Raw genomic sequence first — 12,648 nt, 5'->3', positions numbered from 1 at the left:
GTCACAGGGCAGAGCCAGACAAAGGAATTTCATTATCAGTTTTACTTTTTTTCCTCCAGTATTTTTTAGATTTGACTTACTTTGATTAAAGTTATGTGAAACTTTAGCATATCTAATATAGAAGCAAGTTATTAATCCTTTAGTACAGAATTGCTATAGTAAAACCAGTAGTTTATATTATCCTGAAAAAATTGCAAGTTCCAAAATAAATAGTAGTCATTTACTATATTTATAGGAAAGGGAAAAGTATTGGGGGGAAAATACTGTTGTGATTAATAGGTTCATATAGATTTAGAATTGGAAGTGACCCTAGAGGTCATTGGTTCAACTCCCTCATTCTGTAAATGAGAAAACTTAAAGTTGGTCAGTGGGCAGCTACGTGGTACAGTGGGTAGAGTGCTAGGCCTAGAGTCAGGAAGATTTGAGTTCAAATCCATCCTAAGGCACCTACTAGCTATGTGACCCTGGGCAAGTCATTTACTCCTGTTTGCCTCAGTTTCTTCATCTGTAAAATTAGGTAGAGAAGGAAATGGCAAACATTCTAGTATCTTTGCCAAGAAAACTCCAAATGGAGTCACAGAGAGTCAGACCCTTGTATTGTGTGACCTTGGGGAGATCATTTAACTTCTGTAGGCCTTAGTTTTCCCATCTGTAAAATGAAGGAATTTGACTAGGGATCTCTAAGCTCCCTGCCAGTTTTAAATCCTTTCAAATACTTTGACTATGATATAGGATGGAGGTGTCAAACTAGCTATAACACTCCAAACCAAATTAAAATGTCATTGGGAAATATTTAGCAAGATAAATAAAAATACAATACAACATAGGTGATGTTAATTTATAGATTCCTAAATCAATAAGCACCAGCAAGGATCCCTTTCTATTTGAGTTAGACAGCACTGAGAAGGGCTAATCATTCTTTTAAAAGCTGTCCTAGTAAAATGTTCAACTGCTGGAGGCAGAATAAAGATGGCTTGTGACAGTGGTTCAGCTGTCAGAAGGCTTGTTATACCAACTTTGTTATGCATGAGATTTTTCTAATACCTAAGTGTGTGTGTGTGTGTGTGTGTGTGTGTATTGTTTAGTTGTTTTCAACTCTTTGTGACCCCATTTGGGGTTTTCTCAGCAAAAATATTGCAGTGATTTGCCATTTCCTTCTCCAGCTCATTTTACAGTTGAGGAAACTGAGGCAAACAAGATGAAGTGACACACTAGTCACATAACTAGTAAGTGTCTGAGGCCAGATATGAACTCAGGAAGATGAACCTTCCTGACTCCAGGCTCAGCACTCTATCCACTGTATCACCTTGTTTCATATATGCATACACAAATGCATATACATACATACACACATACATACATACACACACACATACATACATACATACATACACACATACATACATACACATACATACACACATACATACATACATACATACATACATATACTTTTTGTATGTAAGTATATATTTGAATGATGTTCTGTTGATGCAGTAAAGAGGATTACTCAGCTTGATTAAACATAGAGTACCTTCCAGATTTCCCGTTCACAGGATCATCAGTTTAGAGCTGGAAAGTATGTTAAAATGCATCTAGTTTAACTCCATCACTTTTTTTCATTTTTTCATTTTATTTTGCTTTTTGGTGAGGTGATCAGGGTTAAGTGACCTGCCCAGGGTCACACAGCTAGTAAGTATTAAGTGTCTTAGGCTGGATTTGAACTCAGGTCCTCCTGACTCCAAGGCCAGAGCTCTATTCACTGCACCACCTAGCTGCCCCGTTAAATTTTGTTGTTGTTGTTGTTGCTGCTGCTGCTGCTAGGCAGTGGGGTTAAGTGACTTGCCCAGGGTCACACAGCTAGTAAGTGTCAAATGCCTGAGGCCGGTTTTTGAACTTAGGTCCTCCTGACTCCAGGGCCAGGACTCTAACCACTGCACCACCTAGCTGCCCCTTAACTCCCTCATTTTACAGAGAGAGAATGCTTGGCCCAGGAAGGTGGAGTGCCTTGCTCATCTAAAGTTGGTAATAAGGAACAGAGCTGAGACTCAAGCTCAGGTTGTCTGAGTCCAAATCCACCAATCTTTCCACTATGCTTATACTGCCTAGTAATTCTTAAGAATCTCCTTTGTGCAGAGTATTGGATGAAATGCGTAGAAGAAAAAGGAGAAATGAATGATCCATACCTCCCAAGTAGTTTATAATATAGTAACGAAACATACACAAATCACTATAATCCAAGTTAGAATCATTGTGGGATCTGTTTCCTCCCGTCTCTGTTAGTTTATGTTATACTTGGCCTTCTTCCATATAACTAGAGATGACATTTCATGCTTCCTTTACAAGGTGTTTGCAAAAGTATAGGCATTGTCAAACAGAATGAGGCAAAAGTTTATGGTTTGTGTGAGGTGTGGACTGACAGCAGCCGATCCGTGATCTGGATTCAGATGAATGGATGAGGTGAGCAAAAGGTATAGACTGCATCAGAAACTAGACTTGTCTAATGACTGGGGAAGATATTTATTGTTTAGACCCCAGATCCAGGAGTTTTAGGGGTTTTTCTAACCAAAAGGCCATTACTGGCTTTTACCTAATGAATCGATCCCTTTCCTCAGTGCAGATCATAGCTGGCCCACACCTCATCCGATGGAATTCTTGTCCATTTTCCCTTACAGATTGTCGTAGGCTTTCATGGACCCCAGGTTAAGAACCTTTGCTCTAGATAGTTCCGTGTGTGTGTGTGTGTGTGTGTTCGTTTTTGTTTTCTCCCTCATTTTGTGTGCTGGTATAGCACCCAGCTGTCTGTCTGTTATCTCTGACTCTTGCCAAAATGACGGTCTCACCTTCTTTCTAATAATGCCTTTCCTGGATGATGGTAAGACATCCCTATCTTATTAAAATCCTATATCTGTATCCTATAAGAATAAGATATGGTTATGTTTAGATTGTCATTAGAAAATAAGCTGAAGTCAACTTATGTCCACCTTGTATCTCTTCTTTGTGCTTTGCTAACCTGCATTTCTTAAGGTGAAAAGGTGGTCCAGGGTTTACAGCCATGTAATATCACCAGGAGAGTAAATACCTTCTCCTACATCTTGTAGCACCTCACATCAGTTTACTTCACATCAGCCATAGAAGATAGAGTAGAAGAAAAACAGCTTTTTTCTGCTTAGAGATCAGGTAGAAATGTGATCTTTGCCTTTATTATTCCATGTTCTTTTCTCTTCCCTTTTTGGTGCCCCTCCCCCCTTCTCTCTACCACGTTTTCCTGCAACTGATGCCTCCTTCCCTCAGGCCTAAATGACCACTTTTCATTTTAATATATCATTACCTCTTAATTCCATATGTTATATATAGTTATAGGACCCTAATGTTTAGAGGAACCTCCAGAACAGACTGGTCTAAACAGTCATGTTTGCAACAATGTTTTTTGAAATCCAGTTACTGTTGCTGGTTGTTTAGTGAGTATTCCTTCATATGGACTTATTAATTGAACAGGTGCTATTTGAAGGCATGGGGCAGCTAGGTGGTACAGTAGATAGAACACTTGTCTGAGTTCAGATTCAGCCTCAGTCACTATCTGTGTGATCCTGGGCAAGTCATTTAACCCCTATATGCCTCAGTTCCTTATCTGTAAAATGGGGACACACTGGAGAGGGAAATGGCAAACCACTCCAGGATCTTTGCTGAGAAAACTCCGTGCACAAGTCCACAGGGTCACGAAGAGTCGAACTAACTGAATGACTGAACATCTACGTGGAAGACATTGTGCTACAAAGGCAAAAATAACAGCCTCTGCCCTTCAAGTACTTATGATGAAAACAGTGGTTTTGAAGAAGCATCTTTAAAGACCATGATTGAATTTTCTCTCTTTACCTACCCCTCCTCCCCCTGCCAATTACTTAGAGAATTAAAAATTAATAATGCAAGCTTCTTGAGGGCAAGAATGTGTTTGGTTTGTTGTTATTGTTATTGTTGTGGGTGTGTCTTTATATTCCAGGTCATATCACATAGTTAGTACTCAATTGATTCTTATTAAATTGAAATTAGGATAGAAATAGTTACAAAATGTTTGTTACTAAAGTGGGAAGTAAAATATAAGCACACCGTTATCATCCCAACATACCCTATTTCAAAGGAAAAACTGCCAACAAGATTATTTGTTACTTTTAACTTTATGGGCCTGTCCTTTAAAAAAGGGGGGGAGGGAGTGTGAGATTGGGTATCTGTGTGTGTGTGTGTGTGTGTGTGTGTGTGTGTGTCTGTACTGTGATGTTGTGCCGTGAATTGTTTTATAATCAACATCAAAAACAGAGAAAAAATCTGCCATCAGTCAGTGATTGATGGTTGTTCATACCTCGTACCCATTGGTTTTGCTATAAGATAGATAGATGAATAAGTAAAAGCCTGGAGTTTCTTTCAGGGGTTTGCAAAATACTTTACTTGGAAGGTGCTAGCATGGGGGTAGGGAAGCTCCTTCCTATGTTTATATTTTTTCTCAGCATATAAATAAGAACTATTATTTATTTTCAACAGTTATTATTAAACCAAATACCTAATTTACTTACTTTGGCCTGGAAATCAAACGAGAGAACAGTTTTTCTCTTAACAAAATGATATTTTTCGTTTTGTGCTAATGTTGTACTTTACCAGAAGTATCTTATGGGAGATTGAAAAATAGCGTATATGCCTTGAATTGAGACTAGGTTATTATCACTTGACCCTTTCCCCTTTCCTCATTACATTTAAATTAACACATGAAATATGGTCAAGGGCTTTAGCAAAGGTCATTGTCTTAGAAGAAATACAACTTAGAGATATATATCTAGATAGATAGATCTGTTGATCTGGATTTCAAAGCTAAATACACGTAAACTGTCTTTTTACAGGGCAAGTATATGGATATTGAATTTGACTTCAAAGGAGATCCACTGGGAGGAGTGATAAGTAACTGTGAGTGTTGTCCTTGGTTTCCTTTAGAAAATTTTTAAGTAGTTTTATAAAAAATATAATAGTAAATAAATAGTAAATAATAGTAAAAGTTTAGCTTGGAGTTTTGATTTCAAAATACAAATGTTATGTGTTATAAGAACAGTGGCATTTCCCCTTTTGTGCACAGAATTTGGAGATTTGAATTTCAGTTTATTTTGTCTTTTCTCATACATTATAAAATACGGAATGTAGACATTTGATTTCTACATATAAGGATATATAATAAACTAATAAGGTGTTAGACTACTAAGGTAAGGTGAATTCTAAAATCATTTAATCTTTTTCTTTGACCATTTCCAATAAATCCCTTTTAAAAAAATGTGTCAAGTGCCTCCTTGTGCAAGGCATACTCTAGAAATGAAACGGCAAAGAAGAAATTGTGTTCTTTCTTATCCTCCTTCTTTGTTTTCTTCCTCCCTTCTTGAAGGAAACCTAATGTATGAAAGTATGAGTTTGAAAGAAAATAAAAGATTTGTTTTATAGAAAGGTTTATATTTTGAGGATTTTAAATGGTAGGCTTCCTTAGCACATTTAGAATATTATTACATTTACACAAATTTTAATTACCAAACTATTCAGCAAAATATCTGTTGTCCAAAATGGAGAACAGATTTGAACTTGAGTATTTACTATGAAAACCTTTTGACACCATTATGTCTAGGTGAATTAAATTTCCGAATGCATTGGGATGGAATCTCAAATTCACCCTCTTTGTTTCTGCTTCTGTGCCCATTGCTGATCTGACAGTTGTCTCTCCATATAATTCTTCATCTACCTGTGTAGACTTATACTGTATCATTACTTTAGAGTCAGCTATTTGTTAAAGAGATGACTTTGGGGAAATGCATTGCTATTATAAAATGCTTAGTATCATAATGGACTTACGACGAATCATTTTGCACACCATATTTGGGAAAACAACAAGAGTGTTCATGCAAGCACTTCATGATGCAGCAGAAAGGATATAATTGTTACACCTGACAGACTAGCTGGGCTGGCACCATTCCAGATCCATGACATCTTATGATTCATTTTTGTTGTTCAGTCATTTGAGTTGTGTCTGACTCTTCGAGATCCTATTTGGGGTTTTCTTGGCAAAGATACTGAAATGGTTTGCTATTTCCTTATCAAGTTCATTTTACAGATGAGGAAACTGAGGCAAACAGGGTGAAATGACCAGGGTCACACAGCTAAGAAGCATCAGGGACCAGATTTGAACTCAGGAAGATGAGTCTTCCTGACTGCAGGTCCAGCACTCTATTCAATGTATCACTTAGCTGCCTCTTATTGTGATTCATAGTTTGGTATAAAAATTTGTGTGCCTGTGTGTGTGTAAACACATATATACATGCAGGCACACACACACACACACACACACACACGAATGTTGTGTATCAATGTTTGTCAGACATTTGTGCTATCCAAGGCAACTCTGCATTGATAGGAGGAGTTTCTTCATGAGGAGGTCTTCTTCCTGATGATATCACAGATCCAGCCTTCTCACCACCAAAATGTTCAAGGCACTGGGCTTATGGAGATGGAGCTAAAAAGATGACATAGTTCCTGTTTAGAAATGTAGTAAGCCAGGATAAAGCACGTATACAGATTACCACAGTGCAAGTTAGAATAGGATTAAGTACATTTGAAGAGTAAGTGACATGAGAGATAGGAGGAAGGAGGGATAACTTCTATTCCAGGTGGCCATACCAGGGAAGGGTTCAGGGAGGTGGTAGCAGCTGAGTTTGGGCCTTGACTCCGAAGAGTAATCTTCAGCAGGTTACAGTGGTTTATGGATACTATTCTAAGAAATGTTACTGTTTTCAGAATGTAGTTCCAAAATGTATTTATAAGTTTTTAGCGTTTCCCTTTGTGTATAAAGATAATTGAAAAAACTGTAATATTAATTTTAGTTGATAACAGTATTGTTGTTATTATTCAATCATTTTAGTCATGGCTTCTGACTCTTCATGACTCCATTTGGAGTTTTCTTGGCAAATATACTAGAATGGTTTACCATTTCCTTCTCTAGCTCATTATACACATGAGGAAACTGAGTCAAATAGAATGACTTGTTCAGGGCCACACAGCTAGTAAGTATCTGAGGTTGGATTTGGACACAGGTCTTCCTAAATCCAAGTTGAATGCTCTATCCATTTCACCACCTAATTGCCCTTAGATAATAGTATTACATTATGTTTTTATGGAAAAATAAACACAGGAAACACAATAATGATATGTTGCAGGAATATGAATATCACTGTATTTCAAAATTTAGACCCTTCCTAGCTGTGTGACCCTGGGCAAATTCACTTAACCTGTTTACCTCAGTTTCTTCAGCTGTAAAGTGGGGATAATAATAGCACCTACTTCCCAGAATTATTGTAAGAATCAAATGAGATAATATTTATAAAAGTTCTAAGATAAAATATAAGCTTCTCTAGTTTTTAATGCACTACCCAACTTGACAACTTGATCTTCCTGTCCTCACTGGACATTGCTGCCCTCCCCTCCCCTCTTCTTCCAGCTAAACTGGCCTTCTCGTTAGTCTTCCCATGTTATACTCCATCTCCAGACTCTCCTTTATGCTGCACTTGAGTCCCCTCTTCCTTTTAGATGGAATTTATGCACTCTGTCCTTCATGAAGCCTTTCCTAATTCTCCACAGAGTGCTAGTGATCTCTCTCCCAAATGGCCTCATATCTAGCTACTCCATATATATTTGTATTTATTTACTTTATTTTTTAATTGTGCATGTTTTTATATGTATTTGTTGTCTCCTATCAGAATGTAATCTGAATGGGGAGCAGAGCTAGTTTCATCCCTGGTACTTGGATCCACAGTGCCTGGAATGCAGTAGGCATTTAATAAATACAGGTTGATTAATCAGCCGGTTAATTAGCCTTTGTTTTTTCATTCTTCTTGAAGAAGCATATGGAGAGGAAGAAGCAACTCACTATGGATTAGAGTTTATCTTCGGGGAAGGGATTTCATATGTTTGCATTTCTTAGCATTTGTTTCCATAATGAAATTATTTTGATATTTGTGGTAATGGGAAACACACAATCATTTCTAAATATCCTTTCCTTTTTCATGGGAAGAAAAGGAATGAATTAGTGGTTGAAGCAGGAAATGTCTTCCTATAGGCATTGGGATGCTCATGAGTGCAGCAATCAGCCCTGTTTCTATAAGCAGCAGGGCAGTCTATCTAAGGGAATATAAAACGATGGAGAAATGTGCTTCCTCACTCCAAAATATATGGCATATCCCTGAAACACAAGCATACAAATATAAGTACTGTGTTGAACCCTCCACCTCCCACACATACTCCTTATATCCTGAAAAGAAGATAAGATCCCTGGGGCTGGCTGTAATGCCTCACTCAGTGAATGCAAAGGATTCTTCTAAGCCTTACTTAATCTTCCTGGACAGTTGGGCCCTATTTAGGAGAGTTGGGGAGAGATGTGAAGTCAAATCTCCAATTATCTTTTCTTCTGTTAAAACTGCCTCCCTGGGAGATCTCATCGACCCCCACATCTTCAGTTATCTTTGGGCAGACGACCCACAAGCCCTCTGGCCCCGGAGCTTCAGTTCTTCCCAAAAGCCTGTTTGATAGCTCTAGACCTGGCTCTGCTTCCTTTCTCAAACTTAAATCTAAAACCAGACACATAATTTTCTTCCCAAAACCTGTCCCCGCACCTTGCTCCCCTTTTTCCGTATTTGTCATCACCCTTCTTCACTACAGTGTGCTTATTATGTGGGGTGGGAACAGCCTGGTTTGCTGGTAAATGTTTAACAATTGTCTCTCACATTGTTCTCCCCACAAAATCCCAAGATAGTACACTTTTAAAGATTAATCCACATTATCAACACTTAAAAGTGTAGATCAGACTATCAATGGCACCAGCAGGGTACAGAAGTTTAGATAAAACCCATCTCCTGTCCTCTGGGAGATTGTATATATAGTCGAAAAGGAGGCAGGGAGGGGGCAGATAAGAGACTTAGAAAACAAAGTACTTTGTGGGATGTGAGGAGGAAGGTTTTTATTGAATCTTTACAGATTTCCCTGGCTTTTAAAGCCCTTTCACAACCTGGCTCCACTCTACCTTCTTCGAAGCCTTATACATTACTTTCCTTCATACTTTGCAGTTCAGACTAGCCTTCTAAAGCTGCTCAGCTCACGAGTCCCTCTGTGTGCTTTGCCCAGGCTATCCCCTCCCCCCCTCCAACTCCCATGCCTGCGATGAATGAACACCCTCCTCTTCTCTGCTTCTTAGAATCAGCTGTTTTTCCATCAGAACTTGTATTAAGTGCTACTTTCTAAGACTTCTCCTGATTTGCCTTTCCCCCCCAACCTCCCCTAAAGTCCCCGCCCTCACCAGCTGCTAGTTCCTCCCCTTCCTCCCATATTTACTCTGTATATACTTATAAATATACATGTTGTCTCTCTTGGTAGAATATAAGCTTCTGCCTGGCTCATCAGTGGCCCTTAATAAATGCTTATCAATTGATTTATCAACCCTCGAGATCAGGCAGCACTTCCTGGAGGTGGGAACCTTTTCCTCGAGTTTTAAATTAAAGGTTGAATTCATGAGACGAAGGTTAGTTCTAAACAAGGGGCCTACAAGTAAGAGTGCTGTGTCAGTTTTGACTTCTCACCCTCCCTTAGTGGCTGGGTGCTTGTACTTCTTGACTCTGTTGTTCAGTTGTGTCAGACTTTTTCGATCTCATGGACCATACTATCCATGGGGTTTTCTTGGTAGATACTGGAGTGGTTTGCCATCTCCTTCTCCAGTGGATTAAAGTAAATGGAGGTTAAGTGATTTGCCCAGGGTCACGCAACCAGGAAGTATCTGAGACTAGATTTGAACTCAGCTGTCCCTGACTCCAGGCCCAGTGCTCCATCCACAGAGCCCCCAGCTGCCTCAGCTTCTTGACTCAGACTGTCATAATGGCTTTTTGATGAAAAGGTGTTCCTGCCTCAAGAGTCTCCTTGTCTAAGTCCATTGTTCGTTGCAGTTTTCCTATTGCATTATCCTGAACCTCTCATTCTATTACTTAAAAGCATTCTATTATAATAAACCATGTCCTCCTCTTCCTTGCTCCCTCCACTATTGCCTACCACAGAAAGTTAGCATTCAGGGCACTTTAGTACAGTGCTGTGCACTTAATAGATGCACAATCAATATTTATTGAGTTTAATAAGGTATAGGATAACTGGAAACATTGTTTCCCAAGATAATAAAAGTAGCATTATACTATAAAACTGGAAGTCTGAATTACAGGAAAGTTTTGGGTGTGGAAATTAAAATCCCTTTCAGAATCATTTCTTTAGGCAGCATGATACAGAGGGAGGAGCACTGGGTCTATAGTTAAAAGACTTGAATCCAAATCTTACCTCTAATGCTTAGGTGTGCAGTGGGTAGAGTGGTGGGCCTGGAGTCATGAAGACTCCAGTTCAAATCTGGCCTCAGACACACTCTAGCTGTGTGACCCCTGGGCAATTCACTTAACCTCTGCCTTAGTTTCCCCATCTGTAAAATGGGGATGATAATAATAGCATTTACTTTCCAGCATTGTTTTGATGATTAAATAATTGTACACGCTTATTACAATGCCTCTCACGTAGTCAGCACTATAATAAGTTGGCTATTATTATTATTATTACTATCTGAATAATTTTGGACAACTTAACTGAGCCTCAGTCTCCTCTGTAGAGCTTTGTAATCCAGTGATCTCTTAGATCTATATGAGGGAAGTTAAAATATTCAGGTTTTAAAGACATTTAAAAATATTTCATGGCTGTTAAAAGTTGATACAGCTACTTACTTAGAAAATTAAAATAAGCCGTGAATTCTTGAGCTTTCATTTTATTTTTAATTAGCTATTATAATTAGCATAATCTAATTGTGAATTTTTTAAATAAAATTTCTCATTCTAAGTAACCAGTTCTTTCTGGTTCTAGCAGCTTTTTTCTAGCTATATCCAGGCACACTTATCAAGTTTGCATCTGTAAGTAAATTGTAGGTTTTGACCTTGAGGCTGAAAGGGAGAGGAGGAACACACCTGTCTCAACAAGTTCAAATACACATTCTCCTTTCCTTGACCTTGTTACAAAATATTTTCTCTAACCCCTGCCATCCCTTCGGCCATAAATAGACGGCCAAGTCAGTTCAGTCATTTAACTATTATATGCTATGTATTTGAGGTTTAATTCACTTTCATATTTTGCTCCTTTCTAACATAAACATAACATTTTCTGGTTGTCATTGGTTTCTTAAAATAATACAAAATAACTGAAATTTTTAAGAAATGACATTTATGGAGTGCAGTCATCGTCATCCATTATTTGGCTCCTGTGGTTTGATATAAGTAGTTAAGAAGAGTGGGAAGGGCAAGGTCTCAGGCTCTGGAGTATGCTCACATAACAAGAATAAAGTTAGCTGAGCCCCTGCTAAGAAAAGCACTGACAGGTGAATTCTTGGATGGACTCAGATTAACCCTTGTAGTCCATATTTTAGTTTAGTTGTCCCAATCCTTTGCCTTTCAAGTGTTATGCACATGCATAGTCTGGATTCTGTCTTTATACTTATATCTCATTTTTTTAAAGTACCATGTCATTGGGTACTTTCAACATGTTGCTCTTAAGTTGTTCTTATAACTGTTAATAAATAAGTATTACTTAACTGTTTTCCTGGGATATCCAAGTGGTGCAGTGGATAGAATGCCCAGCCTGAAGTTGGGAAGTCTCATCTTCTTGAGTTCAGATCTGGCCTCAGACACTTACTAGCTGTGTGACCCTGGGCAAGTCACTTAACCCTTTTCCCCTCCGTTTCCTCTGCTAAGAAAACCCCAAATGAGATCACAAAGAGTCAGACACAACTGAAAATGACTGAATAAAATAGGTAAATATTAAGGTTATCAAATGATCAGCAGCATGGAATAGTAGATAGATAGAGAGCCTGCCTTGGAGTCAGGAAGACCTGGGTTTAAGTTCTGAAGCTAATGCTTAACCTCTCAGTGCTCCCTGGAAATCTTTTAAGACTATAAATTACAGAGAAGTTGCTGTTCTACATTAATAGTAAGAACTTTCAACACTACTGAAATTACAGGTCCCATATTAAAAAAAAGTAAATTATTTTCTCAGTTATGTCTCATGTCTGGTTACATTAATTAATGGATTTTGTGTGTGTGTGTGTGTGTGTGTGTGTGTGTGTGTGCTAGGGGAAAACATAATGGGATGCTATTTCTGAATATTTAAAGAGAAAAAAGGATGTGCCATTCAGAATCCCATGCTGCTTTCTATTGACTTACTTTGGTTGCAGTGTTTTAACAGTTTTATAAGCCAAAGACAATGACATTGACAGGCAGGTCATTCTTACTTCTTAGGACAATTGTAACATGATGTAAGAAATTTTTTTTCAGATGAGGGGAAGTACCATTATCAGGTGATATTTATTTTTCGTAAGTTCATTGGTAGAAGAAATGAGGCAGAGTAATAGTATAGCCTAATTGTATTTTCTGTTTAAATGAAAAAGCCTATAACTGTGTAATGGATCACCATTATGTGTTATACTCTGGATCACCTAAAATAAAGCAGAACAGCTATGTTTTGTGTCAATAAATAAGCAATAATGATGATGTTTTATTTAAAGGTATA

The 12,648-nt window shown here is 38.1% G+C and overlaps 1 protein-coding gene across 5 annotated transcripts in view; it reads left to right on the top strand.

Moving 5' to 3' along the window:
* The window catches only part of MYO1B (myosin IB), a 217,156-nt gene that overhangs the window by 129,326 nt on the left and 75,182 nt on the right, over window positions 1–12,648 (top strand). For all 5 annotated transcript variants that reach the window (XM_020993562.2, XM_020993560.2, XM_020993563.2 and 2 more), the window contains exon 7: window positions 4,890–4,953. In XM_020993562.2, the coding sequence (XP_020849221.1) occupies window positions 4,890–4,953 (64 nt within the window). The remainder of the gene's footprint in view (window positions 1–4,889; window positions 4,954–12,648) is intronic.

This window comes from Phascolarctos cinereus, unplaced genomic scaffold (assembly GCF_003287225.1).
Source record: "Phascolarctos cinereus isolate Bilbo 61053 unplaced genomic scaffold, phaCin_HiC Scaffold_726;HRSCAF=1367, whole genome shotgun sequence".
NCBI classification, from domain to species: domain Eukaryota; kingdom Metazoa; phylum Chordata; class Mammalia; order Diprotodontia; family Phascolarctidae; genus Phascolarctos; species Phascolarctos cinereus.
The sequence above is the reverse complement of the archived record's forward strand: the minus strand, read 5'-3'. Positions and strand labels throughout refer to the sequence as shown.